The sequence below is a fragment of the Stomoxys calcitrans genome, chromosome 1, assembly GCF_963082655.1.
Source record: "Stomoxys calcitrans chromosome 1, idStoCalc2.1, whole genome shotgun sequence".
NCBI lineage: Eukaryota > Metazoa > Arthropoda > Insecta > Diptera > Muscidae > Stomoxys > Stomoxys calcitrans.
The window spans coordinates 230,743,571-230,770,352 of record NC_081552.1 but is presented as its reverse complement, the minus strand read 5'-3'; the positions used below and the strand labels follow the sequence as shown (position 1 = coordinate 230,770,352).

Genomic DNA, 26,782 nt, shown 5'->3' with positions numbered 1-26,782 from the left:
ACTTTTAACGATTTCTAAGACACGAGCAGGGAAAAAACGTAATAAATAAATAAATAAAATGTTTAAATTTGGATACATCGTCGCACACTTATTCATAAAATCCATTCTCTAATTAACATTGATTTTATGGCAAATCTTTCATTTCGGCCCGAGATGAAAAAAAAAAAGAAAAAAAATTCAGAAGATACAGATACAGATTCAGACTCAGATTTAGATTTCGATGCCTCAGCTAGGGAAACAGAATCCATCGAAAACCTACATCTTCTATGCAAATCAATTCTGGTTATTAAATCGCAAGCAGCATATGGGCAAGTTGATAACAGCCTTAGTGGCAGCAGCAGCAGCAGCAGCAGTCAGCGAAATTCAAGCTGAAAGAATCACATAAATGGCTAAACAAACAAAAAACGTTTAAAATGGCATATAATTTGTCGTCGTTTGTTTTAAATATTGCTTCAATAGAGGCAATAATGAGATTCTCGTATGTATTTTGGCCAATGGCCAAAATCTATAGCGTTGCGAAGCTGAGATAATCGTTATTGATTCTTTGTGTTCTGTTTTTTTTTTTTTTTTGCCTTTCGATGCTGGGATGGTTGGTTAGTGTCGTTCTTTCTTTCGCTTTTTTGGTTGCCATCCAGCCAGCGAGGCTTTATAGTGCGCTGCGACTTTCCCATCGTTGGATGTCTCGAATAAACGTTCTTTATTTCACCATCCCCTGCTCAGGCATCAGCAGAGCTCTGTAAAACTTGACGAATAATTAATCAAGAACACAGCGAGTGAGCGTGCGCGCGCCTCTGCGTACCCAAATGACACGATGATTGTTTGATTTATCGCACACAATGCGTTATCGAAAATCTTATGAATATTAAATTTCTCAAGAAATGACCAATTAATCGAAAGAACACCACCACCATCGAAAGAAGAAGAAACCAAAAAAAAAAACTGAACTATGATTATGTGAAAGAGCGGCGAGCAACAGGAATGGGTCATGACTAAAGTTTTTAATTATTCGCCGCTTTTATGGAAATGGAAAGAAATCTACCAATGAACGCATCAGCTAAAATTGTTCTGATTACCAAACACATTTAGCCCCTTAGGGAATAGGGAAACTTAATTGATAGATACGTTTTTGTTTTTTTTTTTTTTGCTAGATTAGAAAAACTAAAGACTAACCAAAAAAAAAAAAAACTATCGAGAGTAGATAATTCTCGAAACTTATTGATTATCTTCGGTCGTTTTTTCTTGGTTTGCCCCTTAGACCATGAAATTAAATTTAGTGAAACACGAAAGTTTGTGTAGTAGATCATATCTAAAAATATTCCTCAGCTTAAAAGGGAGAAATTTAGCGTAACGTGTAATGTGTAATTGGAGAAATTATCTTCACTAGGGGAGTTACGAAATTGGTACAACAATGGTTATACAAAGAAAAGCTTTTAGTTCAAGACAGCCGAATACCACCACTGTGAATTTTTTTTTGCAATGCCCGGATCAATTAGTTTTTTTTTGTAGCAACTTAGTCGACGACCATTAATAGCACTTAAGGAGTTAGATTAAGAGATTAGTGTTTGAGTGGATCATTTCAAGCGTGGCACAGTGGGATGGTAAACAAAAAAAGCGGAAATATTTATTGAAAAAAAAAAAATTTATACCCTTCAACTAATCCATTGATCTGTGACCTTATTGAGCATATATATTCTTGATTGACATTCTGAGTCGATCTAGCCGTGCCCGTTCGTCTGTCGAAATCAGGATAGCGGTCGAACGTGTGAAGCTAGCCGCTCGAAATTTTGCACAGATAGGGTTGCCCAAAAAGTAGTTGCGGATTTTTTAAAAGAAAGTAAATGCATTTTTAATAAAACTTAGAATGAACTATAATCAAATATATAATTGCCATTTTGTTCGTTAACCTTTTGCCATATTCCTGGCAAATTTAGTATTCCACGCTCATAGAACTTCTGGCCTTTATCTGCAAAAAACAACCAAGTCCGATGTTATAGCCTCATCATTGCCTAAAGTTTTACCATTTAAGGAGTTCTGCAAAGATCGAAATAAATGGTAGTCTGATGGTGCAAGGTCAGGGCTATATGGTGGATGCATCAAAAGTTGCCAGCCAAGCTCACTCAGTTTTTGGCGAGTGACCAAAGATGTGTGCGGTCTAGCGTTGTCCTGGTGGAATATGACACCTTTACGATTGACCAATTCTGGTCGCTTCTCCTTGATGGCTGTATTCAATTTGTCCAATTGTTGGCAGTAAACATCCGAATTAATCGTTTGGTTCTTTGGAAGCAGCTCAAAATATACAACACACCCTTCCAAACCCACCAAACAGACAGCATAACCTTCTTTTGGTTGATATCAGCCTTTGAAGTGGTTTGAGCTGGTTCACCATGCTTGGACCATGATCGTTTTCGACTAACGTTGTTGTAAACAATCCATTTTTCATCTCCAGTTATGATTCGTTATAGAAACCGATCGAATTCATTGCGCTTAAAGTGCATGCATTTCTTTCAATACATGTGGTACTCGTATTAAAATTGACGCCAAACAAACAAATGTAAACAAAATTTCGGGCACTTTTTTTCTAAAGCAAGCTAAAAGTAACAGCTGATAACTGACAGAAGAAAGAATGCAATTGCCGAGTCACAAGCTGTGAAAAAATTTTTCAACGCCGACTATATGAAAAATCCGCAATTACTTTTTGGGCAACCCAATATATTCTTGATTGACATTCTGAGTCGATATAGCCGTGCCCGTCCTTCTGTCGAAATCAGGATAGCGGTCGAACGTGTGAAGCTAGCCGCTTGAAATTTTGCACAAATACTTCTTATTGATCGCACAGTGTTACCAAATCGAACAAGTAACAAGTAAAAGCATGCTAAATTCGGCCGGGCCGAATCTTATATACCCTCCACCATAGATCGCATTTGTCGTGTTCTTTTCCCAATTTCTCCTTTTCGGCCAATAAAGGCTAAAAGAAAACAAGTAAAAAGGCATTAAGTTGGGCCGGGCCGAACTTTGGATACCCACCACCTCGGGTATATATGTAAACCAACTTTCATCAAAATCCGGTGAAAATTTCATACCTTATGTCTTATGATTATAAATACCCCTTTTTTTTGGGGCCAAGACTTTAAATCGAGATATCGGTCTATATGGCAGCTATATGCAAATCTTCGTCGATCTGGAACAAATTGCAGAAATATGTGTCCCAAATTTCGGCAACATCGGATAATAAATACGCCTTTAAACATTAAATCGAGAGATCGGTCTATATGGCAGCAATATCCAAATCTGGACCGATCTGAGTGAAATTGAAGAAGGATGTCGAAGAGCCTAACACAACTGACTGTCCCAAATTGCGGCGACATCGGACAATAAATGCGCCTATTATGGCCCCAAAACCTAAAAGCGAGAGATCGGTCTATATGGCAGCTATATCCAAATCTGGACCGATCTGTGCCATAATGCAGACGTATGTCAAGGGGCTTAACTTAACGGACTATCCCAAATTGGGGCGACATCGGACCATAAATGCGCCTTTTATGGGCCTAAGACCCTTAATTAGAGGGATCGGTCTATATGGCAGCTGTATCCAAATCAGTACTGATCTGAGCTAAATTGACGAAAGATGTCGAAGGGCCTAAGACAACTCACTGTTCCTAATTTCAGCAAAATCGGATAATAAATGTGGCTTTTATGGGCCTAAGACCTTAAATCGGAGGATCGGTCTATATGGCAGCTCTATCCAAATCTAAACCGATCAGAGTCAAATTGAAGAAATATGTCGGATGTCCTAAGGCAACTCACTGTCCAAAATTTCAGCAACATCGGATAATAAATGTGGCTTTAATGGACCTAAGACCCTAAATCGGAGGATCAGGCTATATCTAAATCTGAACCAAATTGACGAAGAATGTCGAAGGGACTAACACAGCTCACTGTCCCAAATTATAGTAAAATCGGATAATAAATGTAGCTTTTATGGGCCTTGGACCCTAGATTAGAGGATCGGTCTATATGGCAGCTATATCCAAATCTGAACCGATCTAAGCCATATTGACGGAGGATGTTTTGGGGGTCACTGTCCCAAATTTCAGCAAAATTGGATAATAACTGTGACTAATTCGGAGGATCGGTCTATATGGCAGCTATATCCAAATCTGAACCGATCTGGGCCAAATTGAGGAAGTATGTCGATGGGCCTAACACAACTCGCTGCACCAAATTTCAGCAAAATCGGATGTGGATTTTATGGGCCTAAGACGCTAAATCGGCGGATCGGTCTATATGGGGGCTTTATGAAGATATGGTCCGATAAAGCCCATCTTCGAACTTAACCTGCTTATGGACAAAATAAAGAATCTGTGCAAAGTTTCAGCTCAATATCTCTATTTTTAAAGACTGTAGCGTGATTTCAACAGATAGACGGACGGACATGTCTAGATCGTCATAGATATTTACGCTGATCAAGAAATTAATATTTCGATGTGTTGCAAACGGAATGACAAAATGAATATACCCCCATCCTTCGGTGGTGGGTATAATAATTGATTTAATTTTGGAGCCATATTAAGTTATAGTCCGATTCTGACCATGGAAACCATAGTAGAACTCATTGTGTAAAATGTCAGCCAATTCGAGTAAGAATTGCGCCCTTTAGGTGCTCAAGATGTAAAATAGGGAGATCGGTTTATATGGGAGCTGTATCAGGCTATAGACCGATTCGGACCATATTTGAAAAGTATGTTGAAGGTCATGGGAGAAGCCGTTGTACAAAATTTCAATTCCAAATCGGACAATAATTACGCCCTCTGGAGGCTCAAGAAGTCAAGATCCCAGATCAGTTTATATGGCAGCTATATCAGGTTGTGGATCGATTTGAACCATATTTGACACAGTTGTTGGAAGTCATGCAAAATTTCAGCCAAATCGGACAAGAATTGCGCCCTCTAGTGGCTTAAGAAGTCACGATTCAAGATCAGTTTATATGGCAGCTATATCAGGTTATGGATCGATTTGAACCATACTTGACACAGTTGTTGGAAGTCGTATCAAAACACCTCATGCAAGATTTCAGCCAAATTGGATAAGAATTGAGCCCTCTAGTGGCTCAAGAAGTCAAGACCCCAGATAGGTTTATATAACAGCTATATCAGGTTATGAACCGATTTCAACCATACTCAGCACAGTTGTTGGAAGTCGTATCAAAACACGTTGTGCAAAATTTCAGCCAAATTGGATGTGAATTCTATTGGCTCAACAAGTCAAGATCCAAGATCGGTTTATATGGCGGCTATATCAACACATGGACCGATATAGCCCATTCACAATCCCAACCGACCTACACTAATAAGAAATATTTGTGCTAAATGTCAAGCGGTTAGCTTTACTCCTTCGAAAGTTTGCGTGCTTTCCACAGACAGACGGACGGACATGGCTAGATCGACTTCAAATGTCATGACGTCATATACTTTATGGGGTCTCAGACGAATATTTCGAGGAGATACAAACAGAATGACGAAATTAGTATACCCCCATCCTATGGTGGAAGGTATAAAAACGTGTTAAATTTAGCGGTGCTGATCTTTCGATACCTTCCACCAAGGATGTTATAATCATCCTAATTTTTATACCCACCACCAAAGGATGGGGGTATATTCATTTTGTCATTCCGCTTGCAACACATCGAAATGTCCGTCCGTCTGTCTGTTGAAATCAAGATACAGTCTTTAAAATTGGAGATATTGAAACTTTGCACAGATTCTTTTTTGGTCCATAAGTAGGTTAAGTTCGAAGATGGGCTATATCGGACTATATCTTGATATAGCCCCCATATAGACCGATCCTCCGATTAAGGGGCTTAGGCCCATAAAAGCCACATTTATTTTCCGATTTCGCTTAAATTTGGGACAGTGAGTTGTGTTAGGCCCTTCGACATCTTTCGTCAATTTGGCCTAGATCGGCCCAGATTTGGATATAGCTGCCATATAGACCGATCCTCCGATTAAGGGTCTTAGGCCCATAAAAGCCACATTTATTATCCGATTTTACTGAAAGTTGGGACAGTGAGTTGTGTTAGGTTCTTCGACATTTTTCTTCAATTTGCCATAGATCGGTCCCGATTTGGATATAGCCGCCATATAGACCGATCCTCCGATTTAGGGTCTTAGGCCCATAAAAGCCACATTTATTATCCGATTCTGCTGAAATTTGGGAAAGTGATTTAAGTGAAGCCCCTTGACATACTTCAGCAATATGTCACAGATCGCTTAAGATTTGCATATAGCTGCCATATAGACCGATCTCTCGGTTATATGTTTTGGGGCCATAAAAGGCGCATTTATTGTCCGATGTGAGACAGTGAGTTGTGTTAGTCTCCTCGACGTCCTTCTTCAATTTGACCCTGATCGGTTCAGATTTGGATATAGCTGCCATATAGACCGATCTCTCGATTTAAGGTTTTGGGCCCATAAAAGGATCATTTATTGTCCGATTTGGCTCAAACTTGAGACAGTGAGTTGTGTTAGGCACTTCGACATTTTTCTGCCCAAATCGTTCCAGATTTGGATATAGCTGCCATGTATTCCGATATCTCGATTTAAAGTCTTGGTCCCATAAAAGGCACATTTATAATCCGATTTCACTGAAATTTGACACAGTGACTTATGTTAGGCTTTTCGACATCCGTGTCGTATATGGTTCAAATCGGTTTATTTTTAGATATAGCTACTAAAAAGACCAATATTTTTTTATACACTATTGAACAATGACTTGTACTTATTAGTAGGAGGCATGGCACCACAGACATTTCGACTCAAATATGGATATCAAATTCGTGCTGCACATCCAAATCGCTTAAAATTGCGCCCCATAATGCCATGGACGGTAAATATGAACCGTTTGGAGGTTGTTTTGGGACTGGGGCTGGGGCTGCCACCGGCACTTCACACTGAAAATATATATCAAATTCGTTCTTTATTCCCAACGGAAATGGAGCTCAGTTTAGGGGGTCCTTTAGGGCGTACCCCAAAACACTTGCCGCCAAAATTGGATATCAAATTCGTTTTCTACTACCAAATACCTTTCATTTGAGTCCCATATTGTCATAATGGGTCAAAAAACCCCTTTGACGTAACTTTAGAGGAAAAGCGCCACCTAGACTTGAACGCAAATTTTAAGGCCATATTCGTAATCTACTCCCAAATATTTTTCCCTTGAGCCCCATGTAGCCATAGTCGGCTAATATGCCCATTGGGGAGTATTTTGGGGGTGGACGAGCATCCATTACTTGGACCTAATGTTTTATGCCATTTTTGTAATCTACTGCCCAATACTTTTCAGTTGAGTCCAATATTGACATGAACTTCGAATGTATCTGTTTAGAGGAGTTTTGGGGTTGGGGGGCCCGCTGGGTACTTGGACCCAAATTTTAATACCACATTCGTTTTCTGGTCTCCAATACCTTTCATTGGATACCGTTATTGTTCCCTTCGGACCACTTTCGGATATGGGTGGCATTTTTTGGGGTAAGGGGGAGGGTTCACCTCCACCCGATATCTAAAAATTATAAAGCCTATGTTTCCTTCCATACAAAAGTACACAATCTATGAAAATTTTAAGAAAATCGGTTCAGCTGAGTATCATACAGTCATAATGGGTCTAATGGCGTTTTTGAGGGGCGGCGTGACCCCCTATTTGTCGATCTGATTTTGTATGCCAAATTCGAAATCTACTCCCGAATACCATTCATTTGACCTCCATATTGAAATGAACGTCCAATATGTATGTTTGTGGGAGTTTTGGCGTTGGGCGGCCCGACGGGTACTTAAAGTCAAATTTTAGTACCATATTCGTATTCTACTCTCTAATATTTTTTATTTTATACCTATATTGTCCCGATCGGTCTTCTCTGATTTTAGGTGTGTTTTTGGCATAAAGGGGAGGGTCCGTACCCCTTACGATATCGAAAAATTATATAGCCTATGTTTCCTTCCAGATCAACCTACACAATATGCGAAAATTTCGAGAAAATCGGTTTTGCCGTTTTCCAGTCTATACGGAACAAACAAACCGAGTTCCATATATTCGTGATTGGCTAATGTGCCCATTTTGGGAGTTTCTGTGGGGGTGGGGTGACCCCCTTTACTTCGACATGAATTTGTATGCCAGATTCGTTATCTACTCCCGCATACTTTTCATTTGATACCCTTATTGTCCCTTATCGGGTTTTTGGGGCAACGGTGGAGGGTCCGCCCCATTCTGTTATCAATAAATTATGAAGCCTATTCCTACCTCGTGACCATATTCGTAATCTACTCCTGAATATCTTTCATTTGAGTCCCATATTATCATGATCGTCAAATAAACCTATTTTAAGGTGTTTTGGGTCTGGGGCGGCCCTCAGGTACTGGAACCCAACTTTTGTTATGAAATTCGTAATCTACTTTTGAATACCTTTCATTTGAATTCCATATTGTCCTGATCGGTCCACATTTATTTTTGGGTAGTACTTTTGGGGTAAGGGGGAATTGACTGAAATTTTGCACCTAGTGCTCTGTTATGATTTCCAACAACTGTGCCAATTACGGTCGAAATCGGTCTATAACCTGATATAGCTCCCATATAGCCCGATCTCCCCATTTGACTTCTTGAGCCCCTGGAAGATGCAATTTTTATCCGATTTGGCTGAAATTTTGCACATAGTGCTCTGTTATGACTTCCAAAAACTGTGCCAAGTACGGTCGAAATCGGTCTATAACCTGATATAGCTCGCATATAGCCCGATCTCCCCATTTGACTTCTTGAGCCCCTGGAAACTGCAATTTTTATCCGAATTGACTGAAAATTTGCACATAATGCTCTGTTATGACTTCCAGCAACTGTGTCAAGTACGGTCGAAATCGGTCTATAACCTGATATAGCTCCTATATAGCCCGATCTCCCCATTTGACTTCTTGAGACCCTGGAAGATGCAATTTTTGTTCGAATTTTGGGTAGGTTTCCAATATTCGGTCCGGTCGAACTTGGCATGCTTTTACTTGTTTTATTTTTTGGCAGTGATTAGTTTCCATACAAAAATTTAAGAAAAAAAATGGGCTTTTAACAAAATTTTGATTTGCATAGGTAATTTTGATGAAAAATAAAATGTCTTAAACTCTTCTGCCAAACAACATGTTTTTTGCTTAAACTTGAATCGGGCAGCACTCTTTGCTATGTGAAAAGTTTGCCCCTGTTCCTTTATGAAATGTTCATGAGCAGTTTGTAGTGTCTACTACCAACTATATTTCCATTGAGTGGTAATAGTCTACCCAACCCAAAATGACACTAAAACTAGTAAAACAAACACTTATCTAAAATACCCGAGATGGCAGTAAAGAAAGCACGTTTCGGTGTCAACTGATGTGCAGATGCCGGTAAGGCGCGCCTGAAAGTCTGGCTGTAAATGTTGACTTCTTGCGAGTTAAAGTGTTAGCCGGCTAATGATGATGGTGATGACGATGGCCAAAGCTGAACCAATGAGCATGGTGAACATAAAGTAAAACATCATCAAATTTGATCTCGTGTCACATTAGACAGAGCAGAGCATAGCGAAGATCATAAATCTCTTTTTTTCTTCATTTTTTTGTTGCGAAACAAATCAGAGTGTTACGCCATCTAAGGAAAGATGGATCGATGGGGGGCTGGTTGGTTGGTTGGTTGGTTGGCTGGCCGATTGGCATGGGAGAGAGCTGGCATGAGATGGATGCATAAATTCGAGATAATTTGTGGGCAGTGAAAGGAAAGACGAAGTGGTAGAAATTAGGAAGTCGTAAAACAAAAAGTTCTCATCGATTTGATTCGCTAACATTTGCATGTGTCTGTGTGTGGTGGGAAATTATAGGGAAAGATTTGGATACGCTTGATTTGCTTATCGCCCATATGTTTGACCAATTAATTTTGCGACCCCCCCAAAAAAAAAGAAAACACATTTGGCTATATAAACTTGGCTTGACCCTGACTAGAGCATCATTGTCTTTTGGATTATTCCATCAATAGCAGAAAACATGGTAAGCTTGGCAAGTTTGTAGCACATTAACTTGTTTCTTCACCTGGATTTGAAGAAAAGGCATTTAACATGTTTAATCCATGTCTTGCAGAAATTCTTGATTGCCTTCGCCTTTTTTGCCGTGGCCGCTGCCCAAGTTAGCAACGAATACTTGCCCCCTCATGCTGGCAACGATTTGGGAGGTGGCAGCTATGCCTTTGAAAGTCATCATGTAGAAGCTGCTCCCTCTCACTCTGCCCCAGTCGAGTCTTACGAAGTTGAAGCTGCTCCAGCCCATAGCTTCTCTGATGCTGATGGCTACCGCTACAAGACCCAACGTCGTCGCGTTTACAAGACTGTGCGTCGTAGCCGTCGTGGTCTTTCCAACGAATACTTGCACCCATCGATGTGTCCGAATCTGTCCCAGAGGTAGTTCACACCACTCCCACTGAAACTTATGAGACTGTTGAAGCTGCCCCCGCTCACACTTTCTCCGATGCTGATGGCTACCGTTACAAGACCCTCCGTCGTCGCGTCTACCGTCGTCAACGTCGTGATGTCTCTTTGGAATACTTGCCCCCTGTAGCTAGCCAAACTGCCTCTGCCTCAGCTCCCCAATACTCTGCCCCAGCTCCCCAATACTCTGCCCCAGCTCCTCAATACTCTGCTCCAGCTGCTGTCGAATCTTATGAAGTTGAAGCTGCTCCAGCTCACTCCTTCTCTGATAGCGAGGGTTACCGTTACAAGACCCAACGTCGTCGTGTCTACCGTCGCCACTAAATTGAGTGATCTTCTCTATGGAGTTTCTCGAATGAAAAACATTTGAATTTTCCATACTAAAGTAGAATAATTTTCATAGATTCATTATTTATTGCCATTTCCGTTTAAAAAGGAAATTTATTTAATAAATGATTAAAAAAGTTCATATAAAATTTTATATTTTTTTCATTACATTGTAAACGGGGAACTCAGGCCTGCGAGTGAAGAAATAAAAAAAAAAAACAAAAAAAAGGCATTAAGCTTGGCCGGGCCAAACTCTGGATAGACCATCACCTCGGATATATGTATTAACCACCAGTCGTCATAATACAGTGCAAAATTCATCTTTTATGAACCCATAGCAACTATATCTAAACATAGTCCTATCTCCACCATATTTAGAAAGGCTATGTAAGGATCTCACACAAGTCATGAAATCCATAGGGCTGTAAAAAGCCCTTTTAATGGGCCTTAGAACTTAAATCGGGAGATTGGTATATGTATACGACGCTATATCCAATATAGACCGATCTAAACGATATTGAACACAAATGTCGAAGAGTCTAACTAGCTTACTGCGTAAAATTTCAGCGAAATCGAGTGATAATCCTGCTTTTATTGTCCCAAGAACTTAAATCGGGATATCGGTATATATGGCAGCTATAGTCAAATATAACCCGATCTTGACCATCCTCGGTACGAATGTCGAATGGCCTAACATAAATCATTGCGTTAATTTTCATCGGAATCGGTTAACAAGTTCACTTTTATGGGCCTAAAACCTTAAATCGGTAGATCGGTATATATGGCAGCTACATTCAAATTTGGACCAATCTGAGCCAAATTGACGAAGGATGTCGAATAGCCTAACACAACTCACTGTCCCAAATTTTGGCGAAATCGGACAATAAATGCGCCTTTTATGGGCCCAAAACCTTAAATCGAGAGATCGGTCTATATGGCAGCTATATCCAAATCTGGACTGATCTATGCCAAATTGAAGAAGGATATCGAAGAGCCTAACACAACTCACTGTCCCAAATTTTGGCGACATCGGACAATAAATGCGCCTTTTATGGGCCCAAAACCTTAAATCGAGAGATCGGTCTACATGGCAGCTATATCCAAATCTGGACCGATCTGGGTCATATTGCAGAAAGATGTCAAAGGGCCTAACGCAACTCACTGCCCCAAATTTCGGCGAAATCGGATAATAAATGCGACTTTTATGGGCCCAAAACCTTAAATCGAGTGATCAGTCTATATAGCAGCTATATGTAAATCTGGACCGATCTTGGCCAAATTGAAGACGAATGTTGAAGGGCCTAAGACAACTCACTGTATCGAATTTCGGTGAAATCAGACAATAAAAGCGCCTTTTATGGGCCCAAAACCTTAAATCGAGAGATCGGTCTATATGGCAGCTATATCCAAATCTGGACCGATTTAAGCCAAATTGAAGAAAATTGTTGGAGGGCCTAGCCCAACTCACTGTACCAAATATCGGCGAAATCAGACAATAAAAGCGCCTTTTATATGCCCAAGACCTTAAATCGAGAGATCGGTATATATGGCAGCTATATGCAAATCTCGACCGATCTGAGCCAAATTGAAGACGAATGTTGAAGGGCCTAACACAACTCACTGTCCCAAATTTTGGCTAAATCGGATTATAAATGCCCCTTTTATGAGCCCAAAACCTTAAATCGAGAGATCAGTCTATATGGCAGCTATATCCAAATCTGGACCGATTTGAGCCAAATTGAAGAAAATTGTTGGAGGGCCTAGCGCAACTCACTGTCCCAAATTTTGGCGATATCGGATAATAAATGCGCCTTTTATGGGCCCAAAACCCTAAACCGAGAGATCGGTCTAATGGCAGCTATATCCAAATATGGACCGATCTAGTCCAAATTGAAGAAGGATGCCGAAGAGCCTAGAACAACTGACTGTCCCAAATTTTCAATAAATCGGACAATAAATGCGCCTTTTATGGGCCCAAAACCTTAAATCGAGAGATCGGTTTATATGGCAGCTATATCCAAATCTGGACCGATTTGAGCCAAATTGAAGAAGAATGTTGAAGGGCCTAACGCAACTCACTGTCCCGAATTTCAGCAAAATCGGATAATAAATGCGCCTTTTATGGGCTCAAGGCCTTAAATCGAGAGATCGCTCCATATGACAGCTATATTCAAATCTGAACTGATCTGGGCCATATTGAAGAATCATGTCGTCTGCCCTTACACAACTCACTGTCCCAAGTTTCAGCAAAATCGAATAATAAATGTGGCTTTTATAGTCCTAAAAGCCTAAATCGGCGGATCGATCTAAATGGGGGCTATATCAAGATATAGGCCGATATAGCTATATCAAGATTTGGTTAGGTTAGGTTGAAAAGAGAGTGCAGATATTTATCCGCCCCATGCCACTATGGACATACACCTAAGCCAGTAATCGACTTGTTGTGCGCTCTTAAAAAACTATAAAGTAACCTCTAAAAAGAAAATTTCAAGCTAAAAATTCCGTGCTACTTACAAAATCCTTAATTGGTTTCAATACCACTCCCCCAAGCTGGTTCATGTCTGGTATTGTGTCTCCACCTAAGTGCCGGTATCTGTTAGACGCGAAAGCCGGGCAATGACAAAGGAAATGTTCCAACATCTCATAATTTTTCCCGCATGCCCCATGCCCACTTGCCGCGCCGATTTAACATAAGTGACCTCGTGGTCCTAAGTGTCCCGTTATGATACCAATAGCTATACTGACCTCCTTCTTGCTTCCTTTCAGTAATAGCCTCGACTTTTCACAATCTGGATCCCCCATAGGATTTTCGCCATCCACAATGTTGCATACGCATTCGTCGCCCACTCCCTTAACTCGGACTGCATCGACCCGAACGGCTTCGGGATAACCAAGTTTATTGACGGCTGTCCTCTGGCCTAAACCGCCAAATCGTCTGCCCTTTCATTTCCCCTTACTACGTTATGGGCCGGCACCCAAACGATGCGGATTTTGTCATCCCCAGAGAAGGCGTTAATCTCCTTCTTACACTGCAAGACTGTTCGTGACCTTACCGTCCTGGTTGTTATTGCCCTGATGGCAATTTTGCTGTCGGTAAAGATGTTCACACTCGACGTCCTCGGGTTAGCACTACACCACTTCACGCATTCCGTGATCGCCCGGATCTCCGCCTGCAGGACCGTATTATGGTCAGGCAGTCTAAAACAGATCTCAGTCCCTGGGTTCTCACTGTAAACCCCCAGACCCACTCTGTCCTCGAGCTTTGATCCATCCGTGTAACATGATCTTCCAGATGGCAATACTAGGGTTCAGTCAATTCAAGACTGTGCCGATGGCAGCAGTGCCTCGCACTCGACTTCAAACTTCATCTCAGGTATACGATCGGAAAACTCTTCCCTTCCTTCCAGGTTTCCTATCGTCGCCTTCGATTATACCGCAATGGTATGAGCTGCTCCCATCCTCAATCCATTCTCCCATCGCCTTAAGTCTCATAGCTGCAGTGACTACCCCACACTTATGTGTGTATGTCAATGGGTTGGATATCTAGAATAGTCTCCAGTGCCCTAGTGGGCGTGGTCCTCATCGCTCCGCCTATGTCAAGAGAACATTTTCTCTGAACCTGTTGTATGGTCCTTATGTTGCACTTTTTCTCCATAGCAGTCCACCAAACTACTGAGGCGTAAGTAAGTATTGGTCTAATCACGCTCCTGTAGAGCCAGTGGACTATGCTAGGATTCAGGTCCCATTTCGAGCCAACGGCCCGTCTACATAGTGCCCAATATCTGTGAGCCTTCTCCTGAATGTGACTCTTCCAATTCAGTTTCCTGTCCAAGATCACACCTAAGTATTTGACCTTGTCAGATATCGAAATCGTCTTATGGAGAAAACGTGGTGTGTTAAATTGGCCCGCCTTCGTCTTCCTCGTGAACAGGCATATTTCAGTCTTCTGGAGTCTAGCCCAGTCATATGCCATATGCAAGACCCTTTCGGCCCTTCTGCATAGCTCGTTTGGATCTCTACCCCTTAGAAGTATTATAACATCGTCTGCGTAGCAGACGGGTACAAATCCCTCCTCAGTCGGGATCGGTTAACAATTGCGGCATCCAGGGGCTCAAGAAGTCAAATCGGGTGGACCGTTTGTATAGGAGATATATCAGGTTATAGACCGATTTGGACTGTACTTGGTACGGTTGTAGGAAGTCATAACAGAACACCGCGTACAAATTTTTCAGCCAAATCGGATTAAAATGTAAGCTTCTGAAGGCTTAAGAAGTCAAATCGGCAGTATAGAGCTTTAACAGGTTACAGACCGATTTGGAAAGTACTTGGCTTGGTTGTTAGGAGTCATAATAAAACAGGGGCCCAAGAAGTCAAATCGGGAGGACCATTTATATGGAGCTACATCAGGTTATAAACCGATTTGGACTGTACTTAACACGGTTGTTGGAAGTCACAACAGATCATCACGTACAATATTTCAGCCAAATCGGATGAAGAAATTAAGCTTCTGGAGGTTCAAGAAGTCGAATTGGCAAATCATGAGCCCGATTTGACTTCATGAGCCCCAGTTTTATTATGACTCCCAACAACCATGCCAATTTGACTTCTTGAGCCTCCAGAAGCTTCTGGAGTTATAAATGTGGCTTAAATGGGCAAAATTTCGGCCCGATTTGACTTCATCAGCCCCAGTTTTATTATGACTCCCAACAACCATGCCAATTTGACTTCTTGAGCCTCCAGAAGCTTCTGGAGTTATAAATGTGGCTCAAATGGGCAACATTTCGGCCCGATTTGACTTCATGAGCCCCAGTTTTATTATGAATTTGACTTCTTGAGCCTCCAGAAGCTTCTGGAGTTATAAATGTGGCTTAAATAGGCAAAATTTCGCCCCGATTTGACTTCATGAGCCCCAGGGCTCATGACTTCATTAGTCCGATTTGACTTCATGCGCCCATGGGGCTCATCGGGGAGATCAGTTTTTATGTGAGTTATATCAAGTTATAGATCGATGTGGACCGTACTTAACACAGTTGTTGAAGATGCAAAATTTCAGCCAAATCGGAAAAATTCCTTTTTTCAGGGGCTCAAAAAGACAAATCGTGAAATCGGTTTATATGTGAGCTGTACCCAAGTCTGAAGTCTGAACCGATATGGACCATTTGCAATCTCCAACGTTCTCCATCAATAAGAAGATTCTGTGCAAAATTTCAAGCGGCTAGCTTTACGCGTTCGACCGCTATGGTTATTTCGACAGACGGACGGAGGGACGGGTGGACAAGGCTAGATCGACTCAGAATGTCGAGACGATCAAGAAGATATATACACTATGGGGTCTTAGATCAATATTTCGAGGTGTTACATACGGAATGACTAGATTAATATGCCACCATCCTATGGTGGTGGGTATAAAGAGAAACTGCACAAAGTTTCAGCTCTATGTCTCAGTTTTTAAAGACTGTAGCATTATTTGGATGAACGGACATACGGTCGAACAGATGGACGGACGGACAAACGGATAGACACGGCTAGATCGCCTTAGAATTTTACGACTATCAAGAATATAAATACTTTAAAGGATCGGAAATGGATATTTCGATGTGTTGCAAACGGAGTGACAAAATGAATATACCTGCATCCTTCGGTGGTGGGTATGAAAACAAGTTGAAGCGTGCTAAGTTCGGCAGCGCCGAATCTTATATACACGCCACCATGGCCCGCATTTGTGAAATTTCTTCCCTATATCTCTTTATAAGCAAACACTGGAGCTATTTCAGGTTATGAACCGATTCGAATCATTCTTAACTTGGATATTAAAGATCAAAGTAAAAGTCATTAAATTTTAGCCAAATCGGATAAGAATTGCGGCTCATAGAGCATCAAGAAATAAAATCGGAAGATCGGTTTATATGGGGGCTCTATCAGGCTATTAACCGATTCAAACCATAATCAGCACAAATGTTTAAGGTCACTAAAGAGGTTGTTGTACGAAATTTCAACCATAATGGATGACAATTGCGCAGTCTAGAGGTTCAAGAAGTCAAGATCCGAGATCGGTTTATATGGAAGCTATATCAGGCGATGAACCGATTTTGATCATACTCAACATTGTTGCTGAAAATCATAACAAGACCTCAAAATTTCATCCAAAACCGACAAGAGTTGTGCCCTCTAGAGGTTTAAGAATGTTAAGATCCAGTATCGGTTTATATGGCTGCTATACAAAACATGGACCGACATAGCCCATTTATAATCCTAACAGACCTACACTTATATGAAGTATTCGTGCATAATTTCAAGAGCCTAATTTTATTTCTTTGAAAGTTAGCCTGCTTTCGAAAGAAGGATGGACAGAGGGAAGGATAGAGGGATGGATAGAGGGACGGGCAGAGGGACGAAAATATATATGGCAGCTATATTTAAATATAGTCCGATCTGAACTATATTTGGTCAGTTTCAAATTTCAGCAAAATCGAATGAAAATAAAATTGTTATGGGCATTAGAACCTTTATCGGAAAATCGGTCTATATAGCAGCTATAACCAAATATGGTCCGATTTAGACCGTTCAAGAACTTAACCAGCGTGCCAAATATCTCAATTTTTGAAGGCTCTAGAGTGATTACAACGGACAGACAGATAGACGGACAGACATACGGACATCATTAAATCGTCTTAGAATTTTACGACGATCCGAAATATATATACTATGTAGGGTCGGAAATTGATATTTCGATGTATTGCAAATGCAGTGACGGTGGTGGGTATAAAAATGAAATTGTTATACCCCATCCTATGGTGGAGGGTTTAACAAGTTAAAGTTTGTTAAGTTCGGCTGATCCGGTTCTTATATACCCTTCATCATGGATCGCATGGGATAAGTTCTTTGAACGATATTTTTAAATATATAGGAGCTCTATCTCTAGTTATGGACCGATGTGGACCGTACTTGCCATGGCTGTTAGAAGTCATAGAGAAACCACATTAAAAAATTCAGCCAAATTGGATAGTAGTTGCGCCCTCTAGAAGCTCAGGAAGTCATATCGGGCGATCGGTTTATATTCACAATATCAGCCAAAATGGATAGTAGTTGCGCCCTCTGGAAGCTCAGGAAGTTACATCGGGCGATCGGTTTATATTTACAATATCAGCCAAAATGGATAGTAGTTGCGCCCTCTAGAAGCTCAGGAAGTCATATCGGGCGATATGACCGAAGTGGACCGTACTTGCCATGGCTGTTAGAAGTCATAAAGAAACCACATTCAAAATGTCAGCCAAAATGGATAGTAGTTACGCCCCCTAGAAGCTCAGGAAGTCATATCGGGCGATCGGTTTATATTCAAAATATCAGCCAAAATGGATAGTAGTTGCGCCCTCTGGAAGCAGAGGAAGTCATATCGGGCGATCGGTTTATATTCACATTATCAGTCAAAATGGATAGTAGTTGCGCCCTCTGGAAGCTCAGGAAGTCATATCGGGCGATCGGTTTATATTCAAAATATCAGCCAAAATGGATAGTAGTTGGGCCCTCTGGAAGCTCAGGAAGTCATATCGGGCGATCGGTTTGTATTCAAAATATCAGTCAAAATGAATAGTAGTTGCGCCCTCTAGAGGCTCAGGAAGTCATATCGGGCGATCGGTTTATATTCACAATATCAGCCAAAATGGATAGTAGTTGCGCCCTCTGGAAGCTCAGGAAGTCATATCGGGCGATCGGTTTATATTCACATTATCAGTCAAAATGGATAGTAGTTGCGCCCCCTAGAAGCTCAGGAAGTCATATCGGGCGATCGGTTTATATTCAAAATATCAGCCAAAATGGATAGTAGTTGCGCCCTCTAGAAGCACAGGAAGTCATATCGGGCGATCGCTTTATATTCACAATATCAGCCAAAATGGATAGTAGTTGCGCCCTCTAGAAGCCCAGTCATATCGGGCGATCGGTTTATATTCAAATTTCATCGAAAATTGGATAGTAGTTGCGCCCTCTAGAAGCCCATGAAATCATATTGGGCGATCGGTTTATATTCAAAATATCAGCCAAAATGGATAGTAGTTGGGCCCTCTGGAAGCTCAGGAAGTCATATCGGGCGATCGGTTCATATTCAAAATGTCAACCAAACTGGATAGTAGTTGCGCCCTCTGGAAGCTCAGGAAGTTATATCGGGCGATCGGTTTATATTTACAATATCAGCCAAAATGGATAGTAGTTGCGCCCTCTAGAGGCTCAGGGAGTCATATCGGGCGATATGACCGTAGTGGACCGTACTTGCCATGGCTGTTAGAAGTCATAAAGAAACCACATTCAAAATGTCTGCCAAAACGGATAGTAGTTGCGCTCTAGAGGGCGCAGGAAGTCATATCGGGCGATCGGTTTATATTCAAAATATCGTCCAAAATTGGATAGTAGTTGCGCCCTCCGGAAGCTCAGGAAGTCATATCGGGCGATCGGTTTATATCAGTCAAAATGGATAGTAGTTGCGCCCTCTAGAGGCTCAGGAAGTCATATCGGGCGATCGTTTTATATGGGAGCTATAACGATCTAAGAACTCATCTAGACTATACTAAGCGTGTATTTTGCAAGTCGAAACAAAACTCTAAAAGCTAAATTTCAGTCAAATCGGATAAAAATCGCTTCTCTAAGGCTCAAGAAGTCAAATCGGGATATGGGTTATATGGAAACTAAATTATCCGATTGGAACCATACTTGACACTTTAGTTGGAGGTTAAAGCAAAATATCTCGAACAAAAGTTCTGTGTAAGCTGATAGTAATTGCGCCTCTAAAGGCTCAAGAAGTATAATCGAGAGATCGATAAATCAGGTTATGGACCGAATTGAACCATACTTGACTTAGTTTTTGGAAGTCAAAACAAAATACCTCATTCAAAATTTCCGCCAAATCGGATAAGAATTGTGGCCTATAGGAGGCAAGATCCGAGATTGCTTTATGTGGCAACGATATCAAACTATAGGCCGATATGACCCATTTACGATACCCAGAGTCCCTGGTTTAAAATTTCTGCCAAATCGGAGGAAAAGACGGACGGAAATGGAAAAATCGCCTTTGTTTGTTGGTTTTCAGATCAATATTTCAAGAGTTGCAAACGGCAGGCCGCCATACAGTAGAATGGGGGGAAAAATGGAAAAGGGGTAGAAAAAGTCTTTCATTTTTGAATCGAGTGGGGGGAAAAATAGAAAAGGGGTAGAAAAAGTCTTCCATTTTTGAATCGAGAGAAAGTAGGAGAGTGTAGAACGAAGTCTCCCAATTTTTAAACAGATATCTTCACGAAATTTTAAGTAGTTATAGCAGACATCTTAACCAGATTATTTACGAAGGGCCCAGGCCCACTGTGGTACAGGGTATTATAGATTTCTGCATTAGTTTGCAACGCTCAGAAGGAGAAGAGCTAGACCCATCGATAAGTATGCAGATCGGCTTAAAATCACTTCCTGATTCGATTTAGCTATGTCCGTCTGTCTGTCTGTCCATGTAAATACAAATGCAAATTTTGTCCATGAACAGGGGCCAACTTCTCACATATCAATGAGTGCAGTCCAATTTAAGTTCAATGATTTAAGCTCAATGATAAGGGGCCTCCTATTTATAGCCGAGTCCGAACTGCGTGCCGCAGTGCGACACCTCTTTGGAGAGAAGTTTTACATGGCATAGTACCTCACAAATGTTGCCAGCATTAGGAGGGGAAAACCACCGCTGAAAATTTTGTTGTGATGGTCTCGCCAGGATTCGAACCCAGACGTTCAGCGTCATAGGCGGACATGCTAACCTCTGCGCTACGATGGTCTCTGTCCATGTATTCTTGTAATCAAGATACAGGTCGCATTTGTTATTAGATTTCCACAAAATTTTCTATTAGTGTCTTTTTTGGTCCAAGGACGAACGCTATTGATTTTGAAAAAAATCGGTCCACATTTCGATATAGCTCCCATATATATCTTTCATCCGATGTGCCCTTTTAAAGCTGTAGAAGCCACAATTTTGATTCGATCCTTACAAAATTTGGCACGAAGTATTTTTTTAATGACCCAAAACGCTTGCAAAATTTTATTGAAATCGGTCCAGATTTAGATATAGCTCCCATATATATCTTTTATCCGATATGCCCTTTTAAAGCTATAGGAGCTGTAATTTTGGTGCGATCTCTAAAAAATTTGGCATGATATGTTTCGTGTGTCGTCCCAATATGTGTACAAAATCTCATCTAAATTGGTCCAGATTTAGATATAACTCCCATATATAACTTTCGTCCGATTTGACCTATAAAGGCTGTAGAAGGCATAATTTTGGTCCGATCTGTACAAAATTTGGCACGAAGTGCTTTTTATGACGTCCCCATATGGGTGCAAAATTTCATCATAATCGGATCAGATTTGTATATAGCTCCCATGTATATCTTTCATCCGATATGCCCTTTTAAAGCTGTAGTAGCCACAATTTTCGTCCCATCTTTACAAAATTTGGCATGGAGTGTTTTCTTTAACGTTCTCATATGTGTGCAAAGTTTCATTAAAATCGGTCCAGATTTAGATATAGCTCCCATATATATTTTTCATCCGATATGGCCTTTTAAGGCTGTAGAAGGCACAATTTTGGTCCGATCTGTACAAAATTTGGCACGAAGTGCTTTTTATAACGTCCCCATATGGGTGCAAAATTTCATCATAATCGGATCAGATTTATATATAGCTCCCATGTATATCTTTCATCCGATATGCCCTTTTAAAGCTGTAGTAGCCACAATTTTCGTCTCATCTTTACAAAATTTGGCATGGAATGTTTTCTTTAACGTTCTCATATGTGTGGAAAGTTCCATAAAAATCGGTCCAGATTTAGATATAGCTCCCATATATATTTTTCATCCGATATGGCCTTTTAAGGCTGTAGAAGGCACAATTTTGGTCCGATCTGTACAAAATTTGGCACGAAGTGCTTTTTATAACGTCCCCATATGTGTGCAAAATTTCATCATAATCGGATCAGAATTATATATAGCTCCCATGTATATCTTTCATCCGATATGCCCTTTTAAAGCTGTAGTAGCCACAATTTTCGTCTCATCTTTACAAAATTTGGCATGGAATGTTTTCTTTAACGTTCTCATATGTGTGGAAAGTTCCATAAAAATCGGTCCAGATTTAGATATAGCTCCCATATATATTTTTCATCCGATATGGCCTTTTAAGGCTGTAGAAGGCACAATTTTGGTCCGATCTGTACAAAATTTGGCACGAAGTGCTTTTTATAACGTCCCCATATGTGTGCAAAATTTCATCATAATCGGATCAGATTTATATATAGCTCCCATGTATATCTTTCATCCGATATGCCCTTTTAAAGCTGTAGTAGCCACAATTTTCGTCCCATCTTTACAAAATTTGGCATGGAGCGTTTTATTTAATGTTCTCATATGTGTGCAAAGTTTCATTAAAATCGGTCGAGATTTAGATATAGCTCCCATATATATTTTTCATCCGATATGGTCTTTTAAGGCTGTAGAAGCCACAATTTTGGTCCAATCTTTACAAAATTTGGCACGAAGTGCTTTTTATGACGTCCCCATATGGGTGCAAAATTTCATCATAATCGGATCAGATTTATATATAGCTCCCATGTATATCTTTCATCCGATATGCCCTTTTAATGCTGTAGTAGCCACAATTTTGGTCCCAGCTTTACAAAATGTGGCATGGAGCGTTTTCTTTAACGTTCTTATATGTGTGCAAAGTTGCATAAAAATCGGTCCAGATTTAGATATAGCTCCCATATATATTTTTCATCCGATATGGTCTTTTGAGGCTGTAGAAGCCACAATTTTGCTTCGATCTCTACAAAATTTTTCATGAGATGGTTTAATTGACATTCCAATACGTGTGCAAAATTTCATCAAAATCGATCAAAACTCCCATATGCATTTTTTATGCGTTTCGACTTTTAGGGCTGTAGAAGCCACAATTTTCGTGCCTTCGTAAAAAAATCGTATCAGGTTCTATGCGATATTTCAATAGGTATGCAAAATTAAAGTCTAACTATATTTGGATATAAGTGCTATCTATTAAAAGTATTCCGTATACTCGGTGGTGTAGGGTACAATATAGCCGGCTCTGCCCGACTTTTGCCTTTCTTTACTGGTTTATATCCAAGTTAGAACGGCGTGCCGCAGTACGATACCTCTTTGGGGAGAAGTTTTTACATGGCACAGCAACTCACAAATGTCGCCAACATTGGGAGGGGATAACCACCGCTGAAAAATGTTGTCCAATGCTCTCGCTAGGACTTGTACCCAGCATCATATGCGGACATGCTTATCTCTGCGCTATGGTGGCCTACAAAGTAAAGAATTGTAGCCTTCTTTAAAATTCCATCCGGATTTGCAATAAGTGTATGTTAAAAGTAAGGTACGGCTTTGTTCAGATCTTATCACTGAATATTTTTACGATATACCAACAACAAATCATAAATCAAGGCACAGTTTTTAATTAAGGTCATTTGTAGAGACACATTTTAAAATAACGCAAAATTTACTATTTTGTATTTGCTTTATATAAATAATTCAATAACCATGTCGAAGATATCTTAATCAAAATCTAATCTACATAACCCTTATATTAGAATTTTTTTTTTTGAAAAGTCTCTTAAAAGCCATGACAACAGTGTTGTTATCAATTGATTTAGAAACAAGTAAAAAGATGTTAAGTTCGGCCGGGTCAAACTTTGGATACCCATTGCCTCATGTATATAGTAGACTAGCCGAACCGGGCCCGCTCCGCTGCGCCTTGAATAACTCTCTAATATCTTTTTAGGGTGGGTACACTTCGCCCTGAATGCGGATATCGAATTCGTGCCATTGTAGCCTATGACGCTGAAAGCGTTCAAATCCTGGCGAAAACATCGGACAAAGCGGTGTTTATCCCCTCTTAATGTTGGCGACATTAGCGCAATGCCATCCATGGCACTGCGGGACATTTCCTGGTGGTAATGTTCTTCCTTAGGGTAATGTTCTCATTAGGGGAGACATGGCATGACATTTCGACTCAAATATAAATATCAAATTCGTGCTGCATTTCCAAATCCCTTTCATGTGAGCCCCATATTGCCATGGCCTGTAAATATGAACCGTTTGGAGGGTGTTCTGGGTTTAAGGAAGTCACCGGCACTTTGCACTGAAATTATATATCAAATTCGTTCTTCATTCCCAACGAGAATGAAGTTCACTGTAGAGGGTGCTTTAGGGCATACCTCAAAACACTTGGCTCCAAAATTGGATATCAAATTCGTTTTCTACTCTCAAATATCTTTCATTTGAGCCCCATATTGAAATGAACATCCAATATGTCCGTTTGGGGGAGTTTTGGGGTTGGGGCGGCCCGATGGGTACTTATAGTCAAATTTTAATACCATATTCGTATTCTACTCTCCAATACCTTTCATTTGATACCTATATTGTCCCTTTTATTTTTGGTTTGTGTTTTTGGCATAAGGGGGAGGGTCCGTTCCCCTTCCAATAACGAAAAATTATAAAGCCTATGTTTCCTTCCAGACCTTCCATTCTTTCGAGACGCATTATGCGAAAGTTTCGAGAAAATCGGTTCTGCAGTTTTTCAGTCTATAAGGAACAAACAAACCGAGTCCCATATATCCGTGATTGGCTAATGTGCCCAATCGAATATATTTGTGTAGGGGAGTTTTGGGGTTGAGGGGCCCGCTGGGTACTTGGACTCAAATTTTTATACCACATTCGTTTTCTGGTCTCCAATACCTTTCATTTGATACAGTTATTGTGCCCATCGGACCACTTTCGGATATGGATGGCGTTTTTGGTGTAAGGGTGAGGGTCCGCCTCCACCCGATATCTAACAATTATATAGCCTATGTTTCCTTCCCGACAAACGCACACAATCTATGAACATTTTAAGAAAATCAGTTGAGCTAAGTATCATATAGTCATAATGGGTCTAGTAGCGTTTTTGAGAGGTGGTTTGCCCCCTATACTTCGATCTGATTTTGTATGCGAAATCTACTCCCGAATACCTTTCATTTGAGCCCCATATTGAAATAAACGTCCAATATGTCCGTTTGGGGGAGTTTTGGGGTTGGGACCGCCCGATGGGTACTTAGAATCAAATTTTAATACCATATTCGTATTCTACTCTCCAATACCTTTCATTTGATACCTATATTGTCCCTTTTATTTTTGGTTTGTGTTTTTGGCATAAGGGGGAGGGTCCGTTCCCCTTCCAATAACGAAAAATTATAAAGCCTATGTTTCCTTCCAGACCTTCCATTCTTTCGAGACGCATTATGCGAAAGTTTCGAGAAAATCGGTTCTGCAGTTTTTCAGTCTATAAGGAACAAACAAACCGAGTCCCATATATCCGTTGTTGGCTAATGTGCCCATTTTGGGCGTTTTTGTGGGGGTGGGGTGACCTCCTGTGCTTTGACATGAACTTTTTAGCCAGATTCGTTATGTACTCCCGCATACTTTTCATTTGATACCCATATTGTCCTTATCGGTGCACTTTCTTTTGATTTTGGGTTGTGTTCTTGGGGTAACGGTGGAGGTTCCGCCCCCTTCCGTTATCAATAAATTATAAAGCCTATTTCTACTTCCTGACCATATTCGCAATCTACTCCCGAATAACTTTTAATTGAGTCCCATATTCACATGATCGTCAAATAAAGCTATTTTAAGGGTTTTTGGGGCTGGGTATGGCGTCATTTTATATCTCCCCACCACAGCGCCAGTTGGCAATGCTTAAGTGCAACTATAGTGCAAAGAGCTTAATGAGAGTGTGAGAGAGATATAGAGAGAGAGTGTGTGTATTGGTGAATAACAGACCAGAGTGATGGTGAGCATTCAAGTAATAATTGTAAACAGTGTTGTCAACTTTATTTTTTACCATTGCAAGACTGACCAAACATATATGAGTCACTTGGTTTACTGCCAGTGTCTGCTGCAATTATTGCTGATATTTTTCAAATTGGGTAGGATGAGGTCATAATTGGTTTTGTTGGGTCTTAACTAGATTATCTTCTTATGAATAAACTGCCATATGATATTATTGTAATAAGTAAAGCGCAAAGACTCATGAATAAATAAAAAGTAGACTTTGACAAAACGAATGAAAAACAAGCAAGAAATGCCGTGCTGAACTTTAGATACCTCGGGTATATAAGTTAATCACTATTCGTCACAGTCCAGTGAAAAATGCATTATGAAATTCCTACTCTACTCTTGAATACCTTTCATTTGAATCCTATATAGGTCCGATCGGTCCACTTTTATATTTGGGTAGTACTTTTGTGGTTAGGGGGAGGTTCTGCCAATTGTTTTCCGATTTGGCTGAAATCTTGCACGAAGTATTTTGCTATGACTTCCAACAACTGTGCCAAGTTCGGTCTTAATCGGTAAATAACCTGATGTAGCTCCCATAGAAGCTGATCTCTGGCTGTAACTTCTTGAGCCCCTGAAAGCCACAATTGTTTCCCGATTTGGCTAATAGTTTGCACGAAGTTTTTTGTCTTTACTTCCTATAATTGTGCCAAGTATGGTTCAATTGGGTTGAGAACATGATATACCTGCCATCTATAGGGCGGAATTGTTATCCGACTTGGCTGAAATGTTGCACATAACGTTTTGGTTGGACCATCAACAACTGTGTCAGGTATGGTCGACATCGGTTCAAAAACTGATATAGCTTCCACACAAGCCAATCTCGGGTCTAGATAGCGCAATTCTCACCCTATTTGGCTGAGATTTTGAAGCGTTTGTTTGGACTTACAGTGACTGTGCCAGGCATGGTCTAAATCGATCCATAACTTGATATGCAAATTGCAAATTTTGCGCATGAACCATCCACTAAAGAACAGGGGTAATTTTCTCACATATCAATGAGTGCAGTGCGATTCAAGTTTAAGCTCAATGATAAGGGGCCTCCTTTTAATAGACGAGTCTAAACGGCGTG

At 40.6% G+C, this 26,782-nt stretch overlaps 1 protein-coding gene across 1 annotated transcript; it reads left to right on the top strand.

The window, feature by feature from the left end:
- Nucleotides 1-220: 220 nt before the first annotated feature.
- Nucleotides 221-10,801, top strand: LOC131997637 (uncharacterized). Its single transcript, XM_059368797.1, has 3 exons — nucleotides 221-352; nucleotides 10,134-10,431; nucleotides 10,494-10,801. Exons 1-3 carry the CDS (start codon nucleotides 221-223, stop codon nucleotides 10,799-10,801), a joined length of 738 nt encoding a protein of 245 aa, XP_059224780.1.
- Nucleotides 10,802-26,782: the final 15,981 nt, after the last annotated feature.

Excerpts from the sequence above, each read along its gene's own strand:
- LOC131997637 (XM_059368797.1), top strand. The coding sequence starts at position 221 with ATGCCTCAGCTAGGGAAACAGAATCCATCGAAAACCTACATCTTCTAT. Across the intron at positions 353-10,133 it reads CAGCAGCAGCAGCAGCAGCA|AAATTCTTGATTGCCTTCGC; the intron begins GTCAGCGAAATT and ends CATGTCTTGCAG. Across the intron at positions 10,432-10,493 it reads ATACTTGCACCCATCGATGT|CTGCCCCCGCTCACACTTTC; the intron begins GTCCGAATCTGT and ends AGACTGTTGAAG.